Raw genomic sequence first — 26,375 nt, 5'->3', positions numbered from 1 at the left:
TGCAATTCATAAGACGGTTTATTTCTAAATTAACCTTGACTTGTGAACCACTTTTTGGTCTCCTGAAGAAAGGAAAGAAATTCCAGTGGGACGGCCGATGTCAAGCAGCTTTTGAGCAGATCAAAGAATATCTACAGAACCCACCCGTGTTGTCGCCGCCAGAGCCGGGGAGACCGTTGATATTGTACCTTTCGGTAACTGAGACTACCATGGGCTGCATGCTCGCGCAGGAGTCAGAAGACAAAGTGGAAAGAGCCATCTACTATCTGAGCAAAAAGATGCTGGATTACGAGACCCGCTATACGCCGCTGGAGAAGGCTTGTTTGGCCTTGGTATGGGCAACCAGGAAGCTGCGGCACTACCTGTTAGCCCACTCTGTAATGTTGGTTTCGCGTTTGGATCCCATCAAATATCTCTTCGAGAAACCAGCACTTACGGGTAGGCTAGCTCGATGGTTGCTGTTGCTCTCCGAATTTGATTTGAAGTATGTAACGCGCAAGTCAGTAAAAGGCAGAGCGGTAGCGGAGTTCCTTGCCGACCACCCAGTTGATGGGGATGAAGCCGTTGAGTATCTATTCCCAGATGAAGCCATTCTGCACGTCGAAGATGAAACTTGGACGATGTACTTTGATGGAGCGTCAAACCAGTATGGGTATGGGATAGGGGTGTTGCTGATAGCGCCTGACGATTCCCGTATTCCTTTAGCATTCAAGCTCCGGTTCAAAGTTTCCAATAATGAAGCAGAGTATGAGGCATGTATTGCTGGCCTGGAAGCAGCCCTAGAACTAGGGGCAAAACGGCTGGACGTCATTGGGGACTCGAACCTAGTTGTGTCTCAAGCAAAAGGAGATTGGAAAGTCAAGGAGGAAAGGATGATAATCTACCACCAAACCTTAGATTTGCTAATTCCTCGTTTTGAAAAGCTAAAATTCACCCACCTCGTAAGAGAGAACAACAGGTTTGCAGATTCATTAGCAACTCTATCTTCTATGATAGACATCCCGTCCGGAGTCCGGATGCGTCCATTCATTATTGATCAGAAGTTCGTGCCAGCATACGAGTCAATTTCCACCATAGATGAGGTTCAAGACGGCAACCCCTGGTATTACGACATCTGGAACTTCTTGGAAAAGGAGACATATCCACTAGGGGCAAATGCCAAAGATAAGAGGGCTGTCAGAAGAATGGCTGCTCAGTTCGTTATCTGCGGGGGAAATTTGTACAAAAGGGGCCATCTGGGAATGCATAAGCTCTGTGTAGAAGCTGAAGAGTCAAAACGCCTGATGGAAGCCATCCATGGGGGGGAGTGCGGTGCACACATGAATGGAGTAATACTGGCCAGAAAGATCCTCAGGCAGGGCTACTACTGGTCAACCATGGAGGAGGATTGTATTAGCTTTGTTCGGCGATGCCACAAGTGTCAAATTCATGCAAACCGCATGAACATCCCGCCATCAAAACTGTACAACATGACTTCACCATGGCCTTTTTCAGTCTGGGGAATTGATGTGATCGGAGCTGTTACCCCGAAGGGGTCAAACGGGCATGAGTTTATCCTGGTAGCGATAGATTATTTCACAAAGTGGGTCGAGGCCCAATCATACGCAGTGTTGAAGGCATCGCATGTCGCAAAATTCATCAGAAACAACATCATCTGTCGCTACGGGGTGCCAAACGAGATAATTTCAGATAATGGTTCCCACTTCAAGAAAGAAGTGATAGACTTGTTGGAGAAATACAATGTGGCTTTTCACAAGTCATCTACATACAGGCCGCAGACCAACGGAGCGGTTGAGGCCGCCAACAAGAATATCAAGGATATACTACAGAAGATGGTGGAAACCTATCGAGATTGGCCAGACAAGCTGCCATTTGCTCTGTGGGGCTACAGGACTTCAATCAGAACTTCTACTGGAGCAACTCCATATTCATTGGTCTATGGAATGGAGGCTGTTCTACCCATTGAGATTGAGGTCCCATCGTTACGAGTATTGGCTGAATGCCAGATAGCCGAAGCAGATTGGCAGCAAAGCAGATTCGAAGAACTCATGCTCTTTGATGAAAGAAGACTGAAAGCACTGTACCACATCCAAGGCTATCAACGCAGAATTGCCCGGGCTTTCAACAAGAAAGTTAAGTCCAGGAATCTGAAAGAAGGAGATTTGGTGCTCAAAGACAACCGAGCTCCCATCCACGACCCAAGGGGCAAGTTCAAACCCAATTGGAGTGGTCCTTACATCATCAAAGCTATCTGGTCAGGTGGGGCTGTGGTTCTGATGGATCTAGATGGCTTGGAGTTCTCACAACCGATCAATATGGACAAGTTGAAGAAATACTATCCTTGAGAGGCTCGCTAGGCCGAAAACCCAAAAGGGCGACCTAGGCAAAATTCAGGGCACAAAAAAATAGAAAATATAAAAACTGAGCTCGCAAGGTTGAAAACCCGCAAAGGGTGGCCTTGGCAAAAGTTAGAGCGCAAAAGGAGAGTGAAAATACTCGAGTGAACCTTAGCCTGAACTACGTAAGGCTTGATTCCCATCTTTGGGATACGTAGGCAGCTTCACCTTGAAGTTCAGCCATAAACTTTTCCCCGATCAACTCTGTCCATCTTGATCATCTCAGTCATCTCTATCCATCAGCATTTATCGCGATCTCCGGTACAGTGCTGTTCAGACTAGGGGCAACTTTCCGTTGCCGCGACGATACAAAGTTACTCAGACAAGGGGCAACTTTCCGTTGCTATGAAGTGCCGCATTGTTCTTCAGACTAGGGGCAACTTTCCAGTTACAGGGATCTGGGGTTGTGCATTTCAGTGACAGATCTCCGACGTGTCCAATTCTGATCCACATCGAAAATAGTTTTGAAAAGTTTTAATAAAAGTTGACTTTGTTCAAATTAATCTTTTTACGACTAAGACCATTTTTGGACCAAAAACGGAAAATTTTCAGTACCATAACTTTCAATTTCATTGATTTCAAAACTGAGTTCTTCTGCTCTTGCATACAATCGGGGTTGCTTTTTAGTACATTCATAAAGAAAACTTGAAAATGCTAAATAAGCAATAAATTTGAGGCATAGTTGAATCAAGTATCTCTGCGTCCCCTCCCAGAGCTGGACGGAGCGTCTGATGCCAAACTAGGCCCAACCTGTGCCTCCTCATTGAGCCAATCCACGCACTCATCGGACAAAGTACAACTGAAAGTGGAAACAAGAGCCAGGAGCTCTCTCGTCCTCCATGCCATGGCATATCGGGCAAGCTGTGCACCCCGGATCGGGAAAGCGGCTGGGTACTCAATCCCCTCCGGTGGACAGGTCTGATCATGACCAAACTGACGCAAGAATCGGAACGGAAAATAGAATACGCAATGGGTTAGACCAATCAGTTGGATCCCAATCAGCCGAGACATACTGTAGCTCATTACCGGGAGGTTGAGCCAAGGACAACGCCAAGCAATGCCGTCTGCAGACAAATTGCACATCCAATCGAACCACCACCTTTCGTCAAGAGCATTGACTAGGCGCTGCCGAAAGAAGTAACCTCGAGCTGAATAAACGGGGCAAGAGTCCACAACCTGCAACTTATCCATTAACCATACCTAGGGGAGGGATGAAAAATGAGAGAATAAAGAATAGAGAGATGTACGATGAGAGAAAAGTAAGACAAGGGTTTTGTGAGAAAAATCGAGCCTGAGGGTCGAGTGATGTGAGCAGATATATATGTAAGGTCGGGTGGGAAACATTACCTGCAGCAGCAGTGGACTCCCGGCGAACCTAGTCGCCTCCCGGCGATAGACAGAATCTAAACCCATCAATGTCTCGGCCAAGGTCATGGCAATACAGCTCTTCCCTTCTCTCAAACCTTGGGCGACTTCAATCAGGCGAATGCTAGCCCCGCCAAAGCCCGAGGAAAGCAGAAAGTGAGACAACAAACATAAGCAGAGGGCGTGTTGCCGGAAACCCTGCCAATAATGGTTGCTGCGGTCACCAGCGTCGGAAAAACGATGGATCAAGCCGAGGATGTCCAGCTCTCCACTGCAGATCAGAGATCGAGTGTCATGCGCTGTGAGCCCACACATCCGCCCTAAAGCCTGGGCGTGACCAAAACGGAACTGGGGCAAGATCACTTCAGAACACTCAGACTCCATCAAAACTTGAAAATCTTCGAAAGTGGGGCACATCTCTTGACCACCAAAGCTAAAAACATGCGTCACTGGATTCCAGAACCTTGCCGCGGCATGTAGAAAAGGGAGATGTAACGGAGTACGGCTCAGCGTGAATAGTGCATTCAAGCCGAAACCCCGGAAATTCAGCTTTTCCGAGCCATCTAGAGAAGAGATCCAAGATATGATATTTTCCGCGAGAAATGCCTCCATCTTTGCCTAAAACTAAGATGAAATGAATGTTCCCGAAGTTGAGGCTTTTATAGAAGGAAAAACACTATTCACGGGGACACGTGTCAAAAATCTGGTGGCTGCAGGACTGAATGGCCGGCCAGCTACTTTTTCTGGCTGGCCAGCCATTTACTTTTTCAGAAATGGCCGGCCAGCTGTCTCTCTCCACCAAAAATGGCCGGCCAGCTCCCAAGGATGGTTGGCAATGCTGCAGTGTATCTCCTTGGCCCTGTTTTACTCTTCGAGGGAAAGTTCCAAGTATTTCCATGCAACGGGAAAGTCAGAGGCCTTCATCTCCCTCCGTTTCGGATGCGTTCCGATGCCCAGATCGTCAGAAGTACATTTTGTTATTGTTATGTTTTGATTATCGAGTTGTTGTTTTGCTTATCGAGTTTTTTGTCGAGCGGACGTGTTTTGTGTTTTTGAGTCATTGCTCTCTGTTTAAGCAATCTTTGTTAAAGTCTTGTTTATTTGCGTCGTTGCATTTTGTTTATCGAGTTGTAAACTTGCTAAAGATTCTGTTATATCTTAGTAAGTTGAGTTGCTTAGTTTGTTGCGTCGGTTCACTACCTGACTTGGTGATTACACAATGCGCATTACCATTCAATTTCATTTTTGTGCAAAATAAATTGATGCGATACGATGCTAAAAATACAAACATCTTTTCAAAAGCTATTTCATTTCATCATGTTTTACAACAAACAAAGGTACAAGTTTTACAAAAAATAAAACTGCCTAACAATGTGCAAAGTGCTACAAACTACTAGCAAAAAGAAAAATAAAGCAGGAAATAATAACATCAAAGTCCTCGGGAGCAGGAACGGGAAGCACGCCTTGTCCTCTTCTGCGGGATAATCTCCGCACCGTCATCATCATCTGAGTCGGAGCCTCCCTCCTCAGCAAATGTCTCTGACTGACGGTCGGTAGCCTCCTCCTCCTCCTCCTCAACATCCTCCTCCTCCTCATCAGGCTCCACCTCCACAACGTGAGCCCTGCGTCTGCGGACGGGCCCTCCTCGAGCTCCTCGAAAAGGCCTAGATGGCCCAGCTCCTCGGGAAGGCCGAGATGACCCCGCCCCCTGAAAAGGCCCAGATGGCCCAGCTCCCCAATGAGGCCCGGATGGCCTAGCCTGCGGCTGACCTGACCATGAAGGCATCTGAAAACAAAGAGTTCAATTCAAATACATCAGTCCAAATATATACATCAGATGCAGATACAAGCAGAGGCTACATGAAGTGAGTGCATGTAAATGCAGTGTACAAGAGGGGTGTGTGTCAGATGTGCTCTACACAAATAGTCTATCGATGCAATAGAAATCAGCATGTCATCAGAAGTATGATAAATGCCAGAAAACTGAAGGGTACCTGGATGCCCGCGACAGACAACTGTGCCTCCCTACGCAGGACCATGCCCTCGAGTGTGGCCACCAGCCCAACCACCTCCTCCATGTATCCTCGCGATGGCTGCAAAAATGAGCTCATAATCATCAGTGAACAGAAGAGTGTCTAAACATCTGAATGATGAATGAAAAGAAGTGGAGCATACCGGCGGTGAGTCCGGATCAATGGCGTATCGATCACTGGGCATCGGAGGCTCTAGTGGAATCAGAGTCGGAGAGCTAGCCCCGTACTTCCACGCCATCAACTCAGTAGGCATATCTGGCCATCCGACATGAGGATGAATCGACGGAGTCGGAGGAACCGGTCTACTCCCACCTCCAGATGTACCGGCCCTGCTAGAAGAATGGACGTCTGTAGCTCGAGCCCGAGCTTGGTCCGAGGATGACGTACCGGCAGGTCTCATCATCGGGATACTAGCTTCCGTCAATGGAGGCATCAAATATATATGACGGTAAGTGGCGTAGTCCCCCTCCTCAATGTATAGTAAAGCATCAGTGCCCAGCATGGCGCCGACTACCTCTGAGTAAGAGAGCCTGTCAGCAGTCCGCATACTGGCTGGGGGTACTGCGGGAATATCCTGAGAAAGATACCCCCATACCTGGCGCAGAAAGCGCTCCCCCAAGAACCATACCCTGCCAACTGGCCCTTCGAGCAGGACCCTGTACTGGGAGATGTCCGATGCCCCGGGGTACTGAAGTCGGAGGCCGTCACCCAGGGACACCCAGGGCTGCCATGTAATCTGCGGATGATGAGTGCATAAACCAATCAGAAATCGAGAATATACAGAGCAAATCAAAGATGAAAATGAAAAGAACTGAAAGTTCTGAAGTACCTCTGAATGTCGCACCGTGTCGAAATACTGTCGCAGACGAAGGAGGGTCTCTCGAGGCCTCGGCCGGTGCGGGCCCTCGAATATCAATGAATATGGGGTCACGGGAATCCCTACCACCTCCAGCTCTGGGGCTAATGATGGGAAGTATACATAAACCCATAGCTGAGAAAAGCAGTGCAGAATGTAAGTACGAAATGCTGAGAGCAAAATACAGACTGTAAAAGTGCGCTGTGGGTGCAATGTACAAGTAATGAGAAGCAGAAATGTAAATCAGGGGGACAGAAAAGTACCTCCCAGGCTCTCCAGTAGCCGCCAAGTAAGTCACCCCGCCCGTGGGAGGTCGCGCTCATATAAAAGTAAAGGGTAGCCAGGCCGGCGCCACCCCAATCATATCTACTGACCTGTGATAGGTCAACCAGAGCGCTCAGCAGGTATAGCCCAATGGTGTTCCCTCTGTCGGCGAACAGGGTAGTCCCGAAGAGGAACATCAGGAAGCCACGAGCATACTGCTCTGTCTCCTCGGGAGTCTCAGGCACCATCTCCGCCCGTCGGAAATGGGAGGAGAACCAAGTGTATCCGACTCTCCCTGAAACCCTATCAACAGGTGGGCGAGCCCCCAACAGGTACGTCCAGGCGGCCTCCCACTCGCCCATGTCCTCGTCGTAAGGGATGGACCAACCTCCGACGTCAAGACCGGTCAATACAGCAAAGTCAAAAGGGGTCATGGTCATGTCCCCGGTAGCAGAGAAATGAAAGGAATTGGTGGTGTCCCACCATCTCTCTACCAAGGCTGCCATCAGCGTCCTCCTGGCAGGACAACGTGACAACCCGACACAGAAGGGGCCGAACCCCGCCAAATCTACCAAGTCTCTGACGCCCTCCGGGAGCTCAGCGTACCAATCCCTCGCGGCAGTGGAACCATACCCCCGCACACTGCGGGAACCACCCTGCATTCAGAATGAATACATGTATCAATAATGAAATGAAAAAGGGCTGTGTGCCAATGGAATGAAGTGGGCTGTATACCGATGAAGTGAAATAAGCTACTTGCAAAATCTATTTGGGCTGCGTGTTCAGAAAATTTGAAATTTGGGCTGCGTGTTCAACTTTCAGTTAATTGTGGGCTGCGTGTTCACTATCTACCTGGGCTGCGTGTTCAGAAAATTTGAAATTTGGGCTGCGTGTTCAACTTTCAGTTAATTTGTGGGCTGCGTGTTCACTATCTACCTGGGCTGCGTGTTCAGAAAATTTGAGATTTGGGCTGCGTGTTCAACTTTCAGTTAATTTGTGGGCTGCGTGTTCACTATCTACCTGGGCTGCGTGTTCAGAAAATTTGAGATTTGGGCTGCGTGTTCAACTTTCAGTTAATTGTGGGCTGCGTGTTCACTATCTACCTGGGCTGCGTGTTCAGAAAATTTGAGATTTGGGCTGCGTGTTCAACTTTCAGTTAATTTGTGGGCTGCGTGTTCACTATCTACCTGGGCTGCGTGTTCAGAAAATTTGAAATTTGGGCTGCGTGTTCAACTTTCAGTTAAAATTGTGGGCTGCGTGTTCACTATCTACCTGGGCTGCGTGTTCAGAAAATTTGAAATTTGGGTTGCGTGTTCAACTTTCAGTAAAATTGTGGGCTGCGTGTTCACTATCTACCTGGGCTGCGTGTTCAGAAAATTTGAAATTTGGGCTGCGTGTTCAACTTTCAGTAAAATTGTGGGCTGCGTGTTCACTATCTACCTGGGCTGCGTGTTCAGAAAATTTGAAATTTGGGCTGCGTGTTCAACTTTCAGTTAAATTGTGGGCTGCGTGTTCACTATCTACCTGGGCTGCGTGTTCAGAAAATTTAAAGTGTGGGCTGTGTGTTCACTTTCGAATTCGGGCTGTGAGTTCGACAAATTAGTGTTTGAGCCGTGTGTTCTAATGTGGGCTGTGTGTTCGCAATTAATTAGTGAGCCGAGTGTTCAGAAATCCAATGTTGAAATTACATGTTCAAGATGTAAGCAAAGTACTATGTCATAAGCTAAACTGCATGTTCAAGCATGGCAAGGGTGCGAAATGTAAAATACAGAAGACGAGATAAATACCTCTCGGGCCTCGTGAGAGAGATGCTGCTCCGGCTCTCTGAGAAGCAGATCCACGGGTGCTCGCTCGTCAAAACTGGTAAAATGACGGAAGACAGCGCGCGGAAGGACGTGTGCTGGCGGACGGTACCTCCCGGGAATGAAAGGTCGGGTCCTCGGAGGTAGAGTCATGGGATCGAAATCATCTCCGGCACCTGGAAAACCTCCGCCATGGGAAGAAGTACCCGCCATTTTCAAGAATCTGCAAAAGGGGAGCAAAAATGAGCAAAATGGGCCAAAATTGGAAAAAGTCAACAAAAAGTCAACTCTGGGGAAATGAAAAGTCAACAAAAGTCAACCCCCGAGAAAATATTCCAAATATTGAGACAAATTTACCTCAAGTGGTGAAAATGCAAAAAGAAGCTTCGAAGTCGGAATTTAATCGCTCCAAAATGCTTAAAACTGAGTGTTTTTACGAAAACAATTTGCGCGGGGCGTTGGAAAATGCGCGTGAAACTTAGATCTGGAGAGAAAAGTGTTGAAAGAGGCAAGAAATGAAGAGGGTTCGGCTGCCTTTTATAAGCCTCAAGGCCTTGGATTGCAAGAGCATCAAAAAGGAGGGGAAAAGACCGAAATGCCCCCGGAAAAAGGGCATGGCCGGCCGGCCCCTTTTTCTAGCTGGCCAGCCATCTGCTTTTTGCAGAAATGGCCGGCCAGCCATTAGCTTTAATGGAAAACGGTCGGAAACCCCCCCTTGGGAAGATGAACGGCCGGCCATGCTCCCCACATGCTCACCTAGCTCTCTGCAAATTTTGAGGAAGATCGGAGTTCCCGGGACCTGAAAAAGTTCAAGAAAAGTACACTTTCGGTCGCGAAATTGCTCCGTCGGGACTTCGGTTTCAAGTTCTGACATGTAGCTCATCGTCACTCATCAAAATCAAAGTGTATCCTTTTTGAATGAGTTATAACCTTTCAAGGAAGCAGATCGGAGGCCGTGGTCGAGTCGTCCTCGCCGAAACGCGCATTTCCATACTCGTTGTTTCATGACAAACAAGCGCCCTGATTCCTGCTCGTGTTACATTATCTTACATTTTCATGAACATACCTGCATTAACATGCACGTTTCTTGATGTTAATCATACTTCTGTGTTTAAGCATGCGTTGTCACGCATGTTCTACTTTTGCATTGCGATGCATTCACTCACCGGCACTGCGTGTGTCGAACTTTCGAAATCACATTAAATACATATTGTTAGCATATTATGCTTGTTGAGTTTCTCTCTTTTGCAGGCACGATATTGTATGTACGGTTCAATTGAAGCTGGTGCGACCAGACGAATCGCGCAGGTATCGTATCTTCTCCGTGTGAGACGTGGCGGGGTTTGAATAATCCTCCGCATTCTTAACTGCATGAAATGTAGTTGTTGATTTGCATTCTTGCTTAAAACTGTTGCATCTATTTGCGAATACTTGCTTCATTACAGCATGCTGCATTTGCACGATCATTGGGTTACCTTAGGCTTCTTGCATATCATTTGCATTTCGCCCCCTGCCTGCGGGCATGCCTGCGGGCGCATCTCTGTTTATCCTGTATGTTTGTCTAAGTCTTCGGCCTTGTCAAAAATGGGTCGTCTCTGGGCTTTGACATTCACTCCCGTCACTTGTGACTTCCGAGTTCTGTCAAAAAGGGGCAACTGTAGACACCCCATTTTTGACCGACCTTGAGACTCAGACATCACCAGTTGAGCACTTGGTGATATTGCATAATGTGCTTGTTCAGAAGTTTCAGAGTCACGGCCGTGAGCCCTGCCTCCGGACTTCCGAACCCTCTTCTGTGCCTTATCTCGGTTTGCGAACCAGACTCGGTTTTCTCTGTTTCTTTTCCTGAGGGAAGGGAGAGGTCCCGTAGACCATCTCTCAATGTCCGTAGGCTACATTTGGTGGCCGTAGGCCATTTTTCTCATTTCGGAGTCCGGTTTCCGGTTTTCGGAGCCGTCAGGCCGTGTGCCTCGGTTCGGGACCGCTTAACCATCTCCTATTGCTCTGACTTTTGGCATACATCTTATTTCATCCCTTTTGAGGGACACTGGGGGCTAAGAAACCCACTTCGAGGTCGAATACCATTTTCGGTGCTTAACAGCCCATTTTCGGGACCCCGAACTGCGTGTTTTGGCCCCGGAACGTTCGTTTTACAACGGTTTTCGTTCATTTTTGGCAGGTACCTCTGTTTTATCACAGGGAAGGTCACTTAAGGGTGGGAGGCTAGCAATTGTTGCAACAACCAGTTATCTCTCTTCCGGAGCCTCCCGGCGCCCGTTTTTCGCACTTCCGGGCTAATGTTGAATACCTTGGAGCTAGTGTTGCCAACTTTCAACCACATATCTGTGATCTACACACTTGGGAGGCCACTAAAAGTTGGTGGCCGGCCATTAAGGTCACCTGACCCTTTTGACCCCTTTCTTCCGGGCTAATGTTGAACCCCTTGGACCCTTTTTCTTCAACTTTGAACCACATATCTGTGATGTACACACATGAGAGGCCCCTAAAAGTTCATGGCCGGCCAGTAAGTCAACTTGACCCTTTTGACCCCCTCTTTCCGAGCCATTGTTGAACCCCTTGGGCCCACTTTCTTGGAATTTCAACCACATGGTTGTGTTGTACACATATAGGGGTACCTCTCCAATAGCTGGCCGGCCAGAAAATCACATTGACCCTTTTGACCCCTAGCCGGCCGGCTAGGGGGTGTGGCCAGCCGGCCACCTCCAGCAAAAGTGAGAGGCCGGCCGTGTTCCTCCCACTGTGCACTTTACAACTGTGGGGCAATATCCCCCAGATATTTTCTGTGTCCGGGGGATATTTTGTGGGGGAGTTTTGCTCTCCTTCTCCCCCACCTTTACACCCCCTTTTTGATCCTTATAACCAGCTGGTGGCCTTCTCTTCAAGGGTTAGAAAATTTACTCTTCAAGCTTCCATAGCCAACTCCATCTTCTTCCTTCTCAACTCTTCAAAAAACCCTAACTCCCTAATCATCATTCCTTCTACACCACCAAGCTCTACCACCACCATCTCATTTCCAGCAACAAGGAAGGATTCTTGAAGGCTAAAGAAGCTGCAAATCCATCCAAGAAGCTACAAAAGTTTGAATCTTCAAGGGTAAGTAACACTTTTACCCTTTTGACCCTTTTTCTTGATCTATTTCTAAACCCCACTTATTTTTGGTTTCAAGCTCCGGCCCTAACTGAAAAGGGCCATCTTTTGAGCTCATCTTCACTTCTCATTAAGGGCTCAACCCTGTTTGAGCCCTCCATAATATACTTGCTTCATTGATCATCTTGTATGTCATGATTTTGCATGCTATCTTTGGCCCATGAGCAATCTGTTTTTGAGCATGTTATAAACTGATATAAGGCTTATTTTGAGTCCCTCTTCAACATTGGAGAAGGGCTCAACATTGTTTGGTGTTTCCATGTGTCACTTGTAGTTATATCCCCTATTTGGCCCCATTTTTGCATAAATTGATAGCCCTCTTTTCTTCGGTTTTTGGCCCTTGGTCCGAACTAAAAGTGGCCTTATTTTGGCCTATAATTCATGTTTCATTCACAATTTTTTTCTGTTTGGTGATTATTTTATATACTTCATGTTTTAGCACCTTTTGAGCCTTGTCTTGCATCACATTTTTGGCATATTTGTATACTGATTTGAGGTCTGCCATATACTGTAAATGTTCATATTTTTGGTCCATCTTCAGTGTTGTAGAAGGAAATTTTTCAGTTTGAGTTTTGCTTATACCACTTGCTTCATTACCCCTCTTTTGGCCCCTATCCTTGCATGCTATTTTTCCCCTACTTATACTTGCTGTTTGGCCATGTTTATAACTGTGAAAGTACATCTTTTGGGACTGTCTAGCTTCTGTCTTTGCATTGCATGTCCATATTGTGCATGTTTGGCATAGCTATAGGCCATTTCGGGTGCCTAATGTTGCATTTCGGGACATTTCCTTGCATTTCATGTCATTTCGCTTCATTTCGGGACTGTTTTCCCCCATATTTTAGTGCTGAAATTCCATTAGTATGCTTGCATATCATTTTTGCCATATTTCATCACATTTTAGCATCGCCTCGGTTTGCGTGCCAGTGTGCGCGCATTTCGAGGCACTTCATTTTCTGCCATCGGCATCTTATGTGAGTGCGGCTGAGGCTCTCTCATGTTAGTATAAGTCCATACTTCATTTTCCATGTCATTTGCATTGCGTATGCATTGCCTCAGTTTGCGTGCCAGTGTGCACGCATTTTGAGGCACTTCATTTTCTGCCATCGGCATCTTATGTGAGTGCGGCTGAGGCTCACTCATGTTAGTATAAGTCCATACTTCATTTTCCATGTCATTCGCATTGCGTATGCATTGCCTCGGTTTGCGTGCCAGTGTGCACGCATTTCGAGGCACTTCATTTTCTGCCATCGGCATCTTATGTGAGTGCGGCTGAGGCTCACTCATGTTAGTATAAGTCCATTTGTCATTTTCCATGTCATTCGCATCGTTTTTGCATCGCCTCGGTTTGCGTGCCCGTGTGCATGCATTTCAAAGCACTTCATTTTCTGCCATCGGCATCCTATGTGAGTGTGGCTGAGGCTCACTTATGTTGGTATAAGCCCATTTGTCATTTTTCCATGTCATTTCATCACATTTTATCATTTTCTTGGTTTGCGTGCCCGCGTGCACGCATTTCGAGACATATATCATCGCCTCGGTTTGCGTGCCCGCGTGCACGCATTTCGAGACACATATCATCGCCTCGGTATGCGTGCCCGCGTGCACGCATTTCGAGACACATATCATCGCCTCGGTTTGCGTGCCTGAGTGCACGCATTTCGAGACTCATATCATTTTCTTGGTTTGCGTGCCCGCGTGCACGCATTTCGAGACTCATATCATTTTCTCGGTTTGCGTGCATGCGTTTCGAGACTCATATCATCGCCTCGGTTTGCGTGCCCGCGTGCACGCATTTCGAGACATGTTATTTTCTTAGTTTACGTGCCCGTGTGCACGCATTTCGAGGCATCTCTTTTTTCATAGCATCGAATATGTTAAGATTATATCTCAGTTGCATTTCATGCATACCATGCATATTGCATCGTGTCCGGAATAAGAGTTAGCCCGGGCACGGGAAACGAGGTACATTTCGTACTCCGAGTGACGGAATGTGTCTCAATTCCCCAGTCGCCGACACTCCGGATTATCCATGATGGAGTTAGGTTTTAGCTGTAGTTTCATGTGCATTCATCCTATATTGAGTTGTGCATTTCGACTCCTCTGCCATCATGCCTCGGTATGCGTGATTGGTGGCACGAGGATCGAGACATGCATATATCTGTGCAAATACATTGCTATGCCCCTTTCCTGCTCTCTGTTGCAGCAAAATCAGGAATCAGCAACTTTTTCGGGGCCTGGCACGCCTTTCAAGAACAGGTGTAAATAGAGGCTAATCGGGGCATTCCGGTGGATTTCCGCGCAAGACAATCCGGACATGCATCATCCACCAGAAGTAAGGCAGTCCCTGGCTTGCATGCCAGTTTTATTTGCTTTCTTAGTTAATTCATTAATTAATTAGAATTTTGTAATATTTTGGACTGTAATATTCTTTCATTTGGACTGTAATATTGGGACTGTATTATTTATTCGGACCCTCCGAGTGATGGCACAACTGTAATAAGTGTGGGCACAACTGTAATAAGTGTTCGTGAGTGTGTTGTATGTCTTCCAACCCCACGTCTTTCTCCCTTTTATTTATCTGCTTTTGATGGTTAGATTAGGGCATGTTTAAATTAGCATACAGTATGACAGCATGTTTGCATCATTCATCTGTATTGCATGCACCGGGCTTGGCGCATCATACTAACTGCATTTGTACTTTCAATTCCAAATTGAATACATGATAGTTGTAGCATTTCACATGCCATGTTTAGAATAGCCGAGCCTACTATAGTTGCATTCTGCGTGTGCTGCATTAGGCATTTCTGTATACTTAGGATCATGCATGATTCCTAATGAGTTTCTGTTTTGGCTTGGAGTACTCGGTAAGCTTTATGCTTTAGCATCCTTGCATGCGTGTGAGTGCTGCCATGAATAACATGTTTACCATGAGGCTATATGCTTATCTGATATAACTGCCTGAATGCCTGTGGGTGAAGGTTGGGTTACTTAAATTGGAATAAATCATCAAATGTTTCAAGCCTACCTGCGGGTAGCAAACTATTTTCAAAAACAAGCATGAAATGTTTTGTTCCAATTCAGGCGATCCAGTCTATACTTGTATGCTGTGAGCATCACATAGTAACCTAGGCTAATAACCGGAATAAGAACTCACAATGTTTTCAAAAATTGATATCATGGTTAGTAGAGGCCGGTCTATGACCGGGCGAGCGGGGGTGCTCACGAAGTGACCTTCCCCAATTGTACCCAAGTTCCCGAGCCGAGGCAACTTTGGTGATGACGGACACGTGGCCTTTCGGCACCGAGTCAAGGTTTCCTAAATTTCCCAAAATAAAATATTTAGGTGGCGACTCTGTATCTGGCAAAGCAGTCCATGTTTGGCACTACTTTTTCAAAAAATCTGTTTCTCAAAACAATTTGCCGGATTTGGACTCTTTGGTTCAGACTTAGAACCGTGACTACAAAAGTCGAGTCCGAGCTGTAGCGAGGTCCCCCGCGGGCTTGTTACACCCGCACATTTAAAATATCACAGACAAAAATAATGCATTTTTTAAGGACAATTTGGGTAATATGATTAATTTGTATTTTTTCTTACTTGACAACAAAAGGAAAAATTCTACTTCCACCCACTTGAATAACTCAGAGTACATCTTTTCTCAACACACATTCCTATTAATTTATATATTGATTAATTTTCTCAATGTACACACTAAAAATTACAATTACAACCTTCACTCAATATTATTATACACACACCAAATACCCTTCCTTTCCTTTCCACACACTGTTTGAACACTTGAAGGCCAAATTCTGAACTTCCACCCACAAGTGAAGCCTTAAAGAACGGAGTCTGAAAATTTTCATATTTTTGACCCATCCCCGTGAACAGACCAGACTTTGCTCAAGTGAAAACCTCCATTAAAGACATCCATGGAAGGAAAACCGCGTTGAACCTATATTGAAGACCTCCAAAACAGTGTTAAAAGTAAAGAATCTTCCCATTTTGTTTTTACATTTATCATTTTGTTATTGCATTTTACCATTTTCAAATTTTTTTACACTCCATTGCCCTGAAATCGTCGAATTTTTCCATGTTGGCTACGGTTTGGCGATGTCAGCACTGGTTTGTCGAATTAGTGCACAAAATTCAGAACTCAAAAATCGAATAAAATTTTATATTTCAACTAAATACAGCCGAAAATAGATAACCTATTCGACTTTTATATTCCGAATTTAGAAATAAATTTCGGTTATATAGTTTCGAAGATTTTGAATGTGTTCGACAATTATCTTCTGAATTTAATAGAAATTTTCGGTTTTCTAGTTTCGAAATTTTTCAGTTCTTTCGGCACTGAAGTTTCGAATGCTTTTCTTTTTTTTTCCTTTTCCTTTTTTTGTTAGACCACAGTTAGGCCACCAAGATATACTTGTAAAATTTTTGTACATAATTCAATCTGTGCTCTACTCATAACAGGTGCAGACTCAGGGCTATTGGACAGCTTATAGGCATAACATAACTATGGAGTTACTAGTAGTTCTTAGTGAAGGACCTTAGTGAGAACTAGTACCTGGTTTCAGTTATTGGACAGCTTTACCCTAAGAATTAGCATGAATTAATTTTCACTGTGATATAAAGTTACCAGATAATGTTTAATTCTTTAAAGATCTTCGTTTTGGAACCCATACTCCAAAGATGATAAACATGCATGCATTACTCAATCTAATGACTTCAAATTTTCCTCGTCTTCTTTATATTATCTATTCTAATTAGACATGTTAGAATAGAAATACTAATCTCATGGAATAGTTATGTTATGCCTATCAGCATCGATCAAGAGGTTTGTTACAATAAGTTGCTGCTAACTATTTGTTTTTACACGAGTGTCAATGTAACTTGTGACCCTCTAGCATGACTAACTAAACATTTATCTTTTCTATCCTAATGAGTCTATTTATGTGCTCAGAGATTTCTATAGGTAGAGTTTTCAATGACTTTAACAGAACAGAATATTGTTACCATTTAATTTACAAAGCTTGTAATTGTGAAACCGTCTGGAGTAGGGCAAGGAAATACATGTAGCCTATGAATTTTTGAGCTAATTGTCTCATGTATTGTAGTGAAATCTTTTAATTTTGAAAATGGGTTTTATTATATGTCGTCTACTCATTGTATTGTCGCAAATGTTACTATTATGTTTTTCTGCTCTCATAAGAGGAATCAGAAATAGTTTTGAATTTGAAATTTATGTTTTTAATACAATTTTATTTTCTCTAGAAGCAGCCTTTGTGACAATGAACTTTCTTCATGCTAGCTTCTAAATTTTTCTTACTTTTTCTAGTAATCCCAATTCTGATTAACAATTATAGATGTGAGATAATTTATATATATATATATATATCAATGAAGTAGTCAGACTAGAGCATAGATTGCTCAGAGTCAAATTGCTTTAAACCAAGTTGGTAAGATAAAAAAACAAGATAAAAAAAATTGTTAACTGAACTTCAACTAGGCTTAGTTTGGCTGCATATTAAATTCATGAACTCTGGTACTAAGTAATATATAGTTCTTTTCTTCTTCTTCTTCTTCCTTTTGCTATTGTCATGTCACTTATCCTCGATTACAAGGAAATCTTCTTCTTTGTTTGAATTTATTTTGGTTAATGGCTACAATTCAACTATTTGATTGTATATTTGTTAGTGTTTGCACTATAAATGCTATATTGAATTGATGTGAACAATTTTCCATATGCAGATGGATGCCAGTCCCAGTCAACATCGGTCAGTAACAACTTCGAATAGAAGAATTCGTGAATTAGAGAATGTTGAACGTGGACGTGGACGTGCTCGAGTGCATGATGATGACACACACATTGTTATGGATGATGATCCTGTACATGATGCACCAATTATGGATGATATTGCTATGGATGATGACCCTGATGATGCTGACATTGTTGATGAAGATATCCTTACTCAGCCATTTCCAGAAAGGCCAACTGATCCATCAATCCTTAAAATTTTTAAAAGTCATATTGCTGCAGCTATTTGGAATGGTGCTGATGAAAGGGGGCCGTTAAAGTGTCATAATCACTCGTCTAAGATTCGTTCGTGGTCGTGGTGGGAACAAGGAAACAACGCTACATTTGTAAACATTGTGGAGATGTCAGGACTTGCACACTTAGCTCGTTGCACGTACCGCTTTGTTAACAAAATTGTAGCGTCTAGTTTTGTTGAGAGATGGCAACCTGAGACAAACACCTTCCATTTCACTGTTGGAGAGATAACTATCACATTGGATGATGTCGCCACTATCCTGGGGCTTCTTATTGTAGGCAAATCTATTAGTGTGCGTAAGTTGTTCGAAAGGAGTGTCATTGCATTAGTAATTAATACCTTGAAAGGATGTGTGTCAGCTCCTCAACCCTCTCATGTGACCCGTATAGTACGACGTATTCATCTGTGTGATTATTCAAGTCAAGTAGCAGATCACACCTAACTTGCACCCAGGCATTCTCTCCAAGACCAAGTAAACCCGTAATAGCTCTAAAACCACAATTTCCATCATCATCTACATCCTTCATCAACTTTATGGATGGTATTAACATAGGCGGGAAGTCACCAGCATATGTACGTAGTAAACTTGTTCTTGTGCGATATGTCTTTGTTTTCACATTCCGCTTCTTCTCATGAACGTTTAAAGCTCTCTTTTTCTTTGACTGACTGGAAGCTAATGTGCTCTGGCTATCATGGCCATTCTCAACCAACTCAGATGCACACAGGTCACAACGACAAGATATATCAATTTTCTTATGTCCTCGATGTGGATTAGGTTTCACATCAGGCTCAATAAGAAAAGTGCTCGCTGGATTTGCAATTTCCCTCAACTTCTTCAACATATCCAATTGCATGGCAATATCAAACTCTTTGAACCGCTTCAAAATCGTCTCAAGTTCTGGGATACCAGTCAATTCCAACTTCTCAACCTTCAGATTATGCACACATATAGTAAGTCGCGTCCAATGTACATGTATGCTACTGAGTGGAATAGGATAGCCTTATCTTATGTAATCTACAATCTCGTGAGCACAAGGTAAACCATTTGTGCGCCTAAGGACACACCCGCATGCTGCAACATCAATTCCAACTGAATTTACTCTCTTACTCTCTGCCAACACATACTCCAATGCACAAATAGACACATTACCCCGAAGCTCTTTGAATTGAGAAGGTTTGAATTGATATTGCACAGTTGTCAAACTCTTCTCGAATGATGCTTTAACTTGAATGTACTGCAACTCAAGTAGAAAATGTATTTTTTCAAATGAAATCTCAAATGTCGTTTGACTTGAACCTAACTACCTCTTCAATCTAGCATGAGCACTCTCAACCTGTTCACATGGATGTAAACCAAAATAGTCAATGTAACGCCCTCAAAAAAAACAACATTAAACCCATCAATAAAGATATGCATTGATATGTAAAAGTTCCACATTCTTCCATTTATCAGAGTTTCATTACAAAAAGTATTACATGTTAACAACAAAAGCAAATGCCCTATGGGCTTATAGCTTTCCAAGTTAACACTTGGTTACAACAAAAGAGTACTAACTCATTTACACGTTAAGCCCTTGGCTTGAATTTACATGTAATACATCAAAAATAAAACGACAAAAGTATGTCCGCCACTAGCCTCCCAAGCTAGGTCCTTGGAGGTGGCATGCTACCTGTACCTGAAAATGATATTCCCATATAGGGTGAGCCACAGCCCAGTAGAAATACACTAAACCAACCATGAACAATGACTAAAAGATTAGCAATTGATAGATGGCCAACACTGATACATCCACATAAATCACATTTTATGTCATACGACTTATGAGTCCAAGTTACTTTTCATTTTCCCTTTTTCAACAGATAAGCATATTGGCTCTATCATCACCTCAACAGATATGTATAAAAACTATATCCCACATTCACAGATAAGCATATAAGCTGTATCCACATTTCACAAAGATAAGCATATGAGCTCTATCTTCACTTCTCTAGACAAGCATATGAGCTGTATCTACGAAGTTCATCCCCTATCTCCTCCCAACGCTATCCGGTTTAGAGGTACATCCCCCATCTTTCCCTAAACCGCGGAGTACATCCCCCATCTCCTCCTCTACACATAACGTATACAAACACATTGGTTTTATATACAATCACTCAATACATACAGTTAATGTATTCTATCAACCGTCAAATTCCATGACACATTCCATTGATTAGTTTCCGTTTGCCTAATCATCATGCATTGTCTACAACAATCACGACTATCCTCCACCGATAGCCCAAAGCAATTATTTCTAAACAGAAAATAAATGCACAAATGGATATTCAATCAACATTTCATTTCCTCATTTCTCACAATTAATTATCCCAATTAATCAAACAATGTAATTAGGTCATTTTCCATAATTAACATTTCAACCCTTAGGTCCCATTTTCATCAATGATTCAACATTTATTCCATTTCTCTATGCCAAACATACATCTAGGTTTATTATGAATAAAACCCCAACTTTTGTAAAATAACACAAAAGCCCCAAACTTTCACCAAATTACCAAACCAACCCCAACATCTCAAAATACTAAAATTTAAAGACAAAATCCATAGAGAGGAGTAGGATATCCCTACCTCGAAGTTTGAGCCAAAAAGGAGATGAAGACTCGAAGATCAACGTGCTCCAAATCCAAACTTTTTCAGATTAAGTCGAAGCTCTTAACGCCCTCTATCTTTTTAACAAAGGCCCTAGGCTAGATTCACACTCTAGGGAGATCAAATCTTAGAGAGAGTGTAAGTGTAGAGAGAGAGTGTCTCGGATCTAGGGTTTGAAAGAAAAGGAAGTGAAAAACTGATGTTCAAAAACGCTACTGTCCGCTGATATAAAACACGCTCGCTCGAGCGAATCCTTTGTCGCTCGAGCGACCAGACACAGAAAACTCTCGCTCGAGCCAAGAAGTTCTCGCTCGAGCCAAAAACTCAGAAGTGCGCTCGAGCGAAAGAATGCTCGCTCGAGCTAACAACTCAAACCCTCAGGTCTGCAACCAGAAGCACGCTCGAGCGATAGACTTCTCGCTCGAGCGAAGAACAAACCAGACCGCTCGAGCGAAGAAAGCTCGCTCGAGCCAAGAAATGCAGTTCTCAGGTCCATAACCAAATGCAATCGCTCGCTCGAGCGAAGCCACTCTGGCTCGATCCACGAGGCACGAACTCAACTCTCGCTCGAGCGACCAACTCCTCGCTCGAGCGAAGGTCCAAAAATCTGGGCAGCAGCACTAGGCTCCCAAACACAACCAACCTATAACAAACCTGCCCAACACATCCTATAACTCAAATACGAAGTAAAAAGGATGCAAACAAGATAATAAACAACTACCAACATCCACGGACACATGTCCGGATCACTGTACAACAAGGGTAAACCCGGGATCGCTATAGTCAAGCATTATAATTAAAAATAACAATATGATTTATAATAAATTAAAATAAAAAAAAACAAATCTCACCGATTAGTTGTAACATTGCCAAAATGCATACACATGTCTGTATGTACTGCAATGAATTTTTCTTGATACGGATTCAACCAACTTACAGTAACATACTTGATTGTCTCTGAATAGTTACTGAAATCCTTATGTAGTGTTGCAAGGTGATCATTGCATTCCTTTTCAGTCGATGACAATATCAAATAGTTCCATGCAGTGTTAAACTTGTCCCATTTTTCTTTTGTCTCAAACATTTTCTTGTATTTTGTCAATACGTTCTTATTAATATGCCAACGACATAACAAATGTTGAGCATTCAGAAAGGTATTGTCAATGGCATTCATCAAAGCAAGCTCTTTGTCTGTGACAATGACTTCAGGTAAAACACTGTCGTCCATAAGATCACACAATGTTTGTAACGCCCATGCATAATTATCAACCCGCTCAGTTTGCAAGTATGCAATAGCCACGGAGAATGTCATATAAGTTGATGTCACTCCCACAATTTCAAGAAGATGAAGCCGATATCTATTCGTCTTATATATGCAATCCATAATCAACACACAAGGAAATGTACGAAGCAAATCCAAACTCACTGGATGTGCCCAAAACAAGTCTATGACAGTCATAGAGCCTTCCTCACATCGATGACACTCAATGTACTTATGTTTCGCTAATTCACCTAGTAGTTGTTGCATCTGGGATCTACCAACTTTCTGTAGAACCCTACAATGATGTCGTACATTGTAAACTGTCTTCATTGTGCTCATATTATGGATATCCCTCTGTTTGAGTATAATGAGTATCTCTTTTGGTCTTACTAGGCTCTTTGACATATCTACTAACAACAACTTTTCATTAGTTGACAATCTCCTTGCATATGAATGTCCTTGGAGATGCTTTGCAGCTAGATAATTATGCAGCCCGTAAACTACATTCAATGTCCATTCATCATTTGTTTTCAACTTGAATGCCCTCAAACCAAATGGACATTCGCACTTCTTCGTACCAATTTGTCTCAATAAGTCTTTTGAGCCATCTTTCAACTTTTTACACAATCTATACTTCCCACTCCGCTCACAAGCAAGATAAATTCTTGGTCTCTTACAACCGCCACCATAGTCCGACGTCCTTATAATAATAACAAAACCATTTATCCTTCTAATGTCACGTACCCAAGTGAACAATTCATCTTTATTGTCAAAAACCTGTATATAATGTCACACAACTTTCATAAGAACAAACTAAACAAAGTAATACAAATTATGAACTTACGAATTTTATGTTAAAAGTTACCTGTTTAGCTGTAAAATGACTAATACAATCCACCATAATATCCGATCGAACCTCAGGTTCTTCAGTTCATGCCATCTAAAAAGGAGAGCGAAAAAATTTTATTCGGTTTTACAGGGCTGAAATAATTAAAAAATTCGGCACTAAAAAAACGAAAATAATAAAAAAATTTGGCACTATATAACCGAAAAAATTAATTATATTCGGCACTTAATAATCGAAATAAATTTAAAAATTAGAATTAAAGTATCGAAATATCTAAAAAAATTCGAAACTTTTATATCGAAATATTAATGTTAGTTCGGCAGTTGATTTCCGAATTAATTGATAAAATTCGGCATTGTGTCTCTGACTAAAAAACGCAAAAAAAAAAAAAAAAAATTACTACACGATTTTACCTTTTCACCACTGATTTTGCTAACTTCCATAGGTTTGCAACTCTTCCATATCAAAATCAAGTAAAAATTCTTGAACTAATAATTAAACGATGTAAATAATTGAGTATAAACCTAGAGATTAAAGCAATATGAGAGATGTTTTGAGCGAATTGCTCTTTGCAAGTAACAAAGGAGTACAAAGTGTGTAATAAACAAAGTGACCACAATAGAAAAATTAGGATTTAATTGTTTTCATACAAAATGTGTATATTGAGATATTTTTGTTCCTAAAAGATGTGTATAGAGAATTTATGCATATAATATTAGGAGTGTTGATAGATGTCTGTTATAGTAATTTTTAATTAGGATATAATTGTCATTAAGTTAATTTTTCATTAAGTGTGTGCCCTGAATTTATCAGGTGGATGGAAATAGAATTTCCCTTAAAATTCCAAATTTTATTGAAAATTTTGCAAATTGTAATATATTAATTTAATTTTTTTAATGATTTTATCTTTTAATTTTTAAGTCTAGAGCTCGATGTCTATACCAAAAGCTAGTCCAGATTCAAATGTGTATACATTCATTTGAATTAAATGAGAGTACATCTAGTGATTACAATGCTTTGATTTTATTTTTATTTTTAAATCATTTTTCTCTCCTTTCACAATCTTAATTATCTGATTTTCAAACATGATGTTAACATCTGTTTAGTTTTGGAGTTTTTAAAAATAATTTTCAATACGTATTTTTTTATATTTAGTATTTTTTTAATATTTTAATCATTTCTTATAAAATTTTAAATTCACCTTACCTAGAAACATTTAAAAAGTACAAAATTTGTGAAAAAATCTTTCAAAAAATTCACTAAATACAAAAAATATACAAAAATTTAGTACATTTTTGTATTTTTTTATATTTAGTGAATTATTTTTAAATTTCTTCATAAATATTTTAATTTTTAAATATATTTAGATTACTAAAAAATAAAAAATAAAAAATAAACTAAAATATTAAAAACGTTCATTAAAGACAACGAAACACAAAAAGTAACAAGGTCAAAAACTATTTTTAAAAATTCAAAACCAAACAGAGGCCCCTAATATTTTAGATACACCATAAAATAAGATTTTATTTTAATATTTAACATAAAATATCAATTAAAGAAAATTAAGTCGAATTCCAAACTAGACTTATCCTTTCCCTTAAAAACTTGTTGTATCTCATTAATTAACTTTATTATGAACATTGACTTAAAAAGGAAAGAATAAGAGTGCCATTTAATGATGATTTACTAGTAAATAATGGAGAGCTTGATAATAAATAATTGAAGAAGAGATTAAGACATAATTGGGAATGAAGACAAGCTGTGAAGCATGTAACTGCACAGGAATGAGAATGCTGTGTGTAGCTTGCCATGTGTGTTATAATTAGAGAATGGGCAGATTGGATTTTTTGTTATTGTTTACGAATTAATAATATATAAATAGAATTTTGGGAAAGCCAGAGGCGTGTACATTATATGCATCTTACCATAAATTGGTATAACTTTTATCATAAAATTTTGTAATATCAACCATAAAATTCGTAATCTCTCTACAAATTAGCGTAACAAAATGTCTAAAATTTTATAGTTGATGTTTTAAAATTTTGTGACTTGAATACTGTAGACACCCCATTTTTTACCACTCGTAAGACTTGGGCGTCTCAAGTTGATCACTCGATGATCAAAGATACGTTGTACGAACGTTCGATTTCTTCAGCAAGAATAGATTCTAAGTCACAACCTTACATCTCATTTTGGACCAAAACTATTTTAAACCTTAAAACCCTCTTTTCCAAAATATTTTTTTAAATATTTCTACGATGTTTCGAAACTCGCATTTCATTTAAAATATTGCACTTTTTGGTAAACCGAGTAAGGACAAAGTGGAAATAAATGGAAGGGATGTGAACTCTTTGAAAAAATTTAAAACATCTTATTTAGAGGTTTGGAGTTGAAGCAAATAGGAGGGGATGAAAGAAAATTAGTTAGGGAAATGGTTGAACATGAAACCGTTAAGATAGAACTAAGCAGCTTTTACTAAATCAAGCCTATATCTTTGTACACTTAGACTTTAGTTGTGAAGCCACCACCATTGGAAAGTGTACTTCCGGGACTTCAATTTAGACTGAAGAATCTTCTAAAACCGAGTCCAGATGAGGGAGATATGGCCGTTTGAAGTTAGGCATCAATCTGGTTGAGATAGAAATGAGCAGCCTTCACTAAAATAGGCATATCTCTTTGCACACTTAGAATTTAGATGTGAGGCTACCTCCATTGGAAAGTAGACTTCTGAAGCTTCAATTTAGACTCAAGAATAACCTAAAATAGAGTCCAGATGAGAGAGATATGCCCGTTTGAAGTCGAACCTGGAAGCAGATTTTTGTGGCTGGCCACCCACTTATGTAAAATGCAGATATTTGTTGCCAGCTGTCCCCCAAAAGATCCAGCTATTCCTATATAGATATTTTCGACCTGAGAGGCTGTTTTTCTATGTATACAAGGCCAACCCTCATGTTTTTAGGTTACAAAAAATTCCTTAAGGACCAAAACTTGAAATTCTCTCTTTATCTCTATCTTGCAACACACACACACCTTACCCAAACACTTCCTAAACCAATATTGGAGTTCTTTTTACTGAGATTATTGAGTCCAAATTTCAACCATTAAGACTGAGAACTTGTGGGTTTGTCAACAAAATGATACGTGCACACCCATTATCCACAAACATCACCCATTATCCCATGATTACACCCATGATCTCATGCATAGGTGGAAATGGACTTAGAGAATATACTGCCTTAGAAATAAGCTTAGTAATAGTTTGTTTTCATTACTATCAGCACAGGTTTCATTAGTGGTAGTTTGTTTTCATTATTTTCAGCACATGATTATAACCACTTCTTCCACGATCTACCACATCTTTTTGCATTATCTTTTGTAGTTAGTGTTCTGACTTGGCTTATAAATAGCCTGGTAACTATTGAATAAAGGCAGTAAGTTTAATTCCCAACTTCGTTCCTCTCTCAAGCTTCTGTTCTTCTACTTCTTGCTCTCTCTCTAGCTATTTTCTCACAAATTCCTTATCAGTGGTATCAAAGCCACGTTCCATGGATACCCGTGGCAAGACCAACACCGAATTCCGCAATGAGGTAAGTGAAATTTTGGCCCGTCATGAGTCAAATTTCGATCAAATTCATAACACCCTTCAATTAATCCTTGCCAAGTTACAAACCTCGCAACT

The 26,375-nt window shown here is 41.7% G+C and overlaps 1 protein-coding gene and 1 pseudogene across 1 annotated transcript; one reads left to right on the top strand and one right to left on the bottom strand.

Moving 5' to 3' along the window:
- LOC114281625 (transcription factor MYB1-like) overlaps nucleotides 1-26,375 on the top strand; it is an 87,860-nt pseudogene that overhangs the window by 40,066 nt on the left and 21,419 nt on the right.
- LOC145790546 (uncharacterized) lies at nucleotides 5,054-6,513 on the bottom strand. The gene is made up of 3 exons (XM_082868612.1): nucleotides 5,937-6,513; nucleotides 5,756-5,854; nucleotides 5,054-5,547 (listed from the first exon to the last, which is right to left on the bottom strand). Exons 1-3 carry the CDS (start codon nucleotides 6,339-6,341, stop codon nucleotides 5,191-5,193), a joined length of 861 nt encoding a protein of 286 aa, XP_082724738.1. The 5' UTR covers nucleotides 6,342-6,513; the 3' UTR covers nucleotides 5,054-5,190.

The sequence above is a fragment of the Camellia sinensis genome, chromosome 1 (assembly GCF_055761805.1).
Source record: "Camellia sinensis isolate YWXY chromosome 1, ASM5576180v1, whole genome shotgun sequence".
Taxonomy (NCBI): domain Eukaryota; kingdom Viridiplantae; phylum Streptophyta; class Magnoliopsida; order Ericales; family Theaceae; genus Camellia; species Camellia sinensis.
The sequence above is the reverse complement of the archived record's forward strand: the minus strand, read 5'-3'. Positions and strand labels throughout refer to the sequence as shown.

Coding starts and splice junctions, on each gene's coding strand:
- LOC145790546 (XM_082868612.1), bottom strand. CDS start 6,341: ATGCGGACTGCTGACAGGCTCTCTTACTCAGAGGTAGTCGGCGCCATG. Junction 5,855..5,936: donor TTGATCCGGACTCACCGCCG/GTATGCTCCACT, acceptor TCATTTTTGCAG/CCATCGCGAGGATACATGGA. Junction 5,548..5,755: donor TGTCTGTCGCGGGCATCCAG/GTACCCTTCAGT, acceptor CTTTGTTTTCAG/ATGCCTTCATGGTCAGGTCA.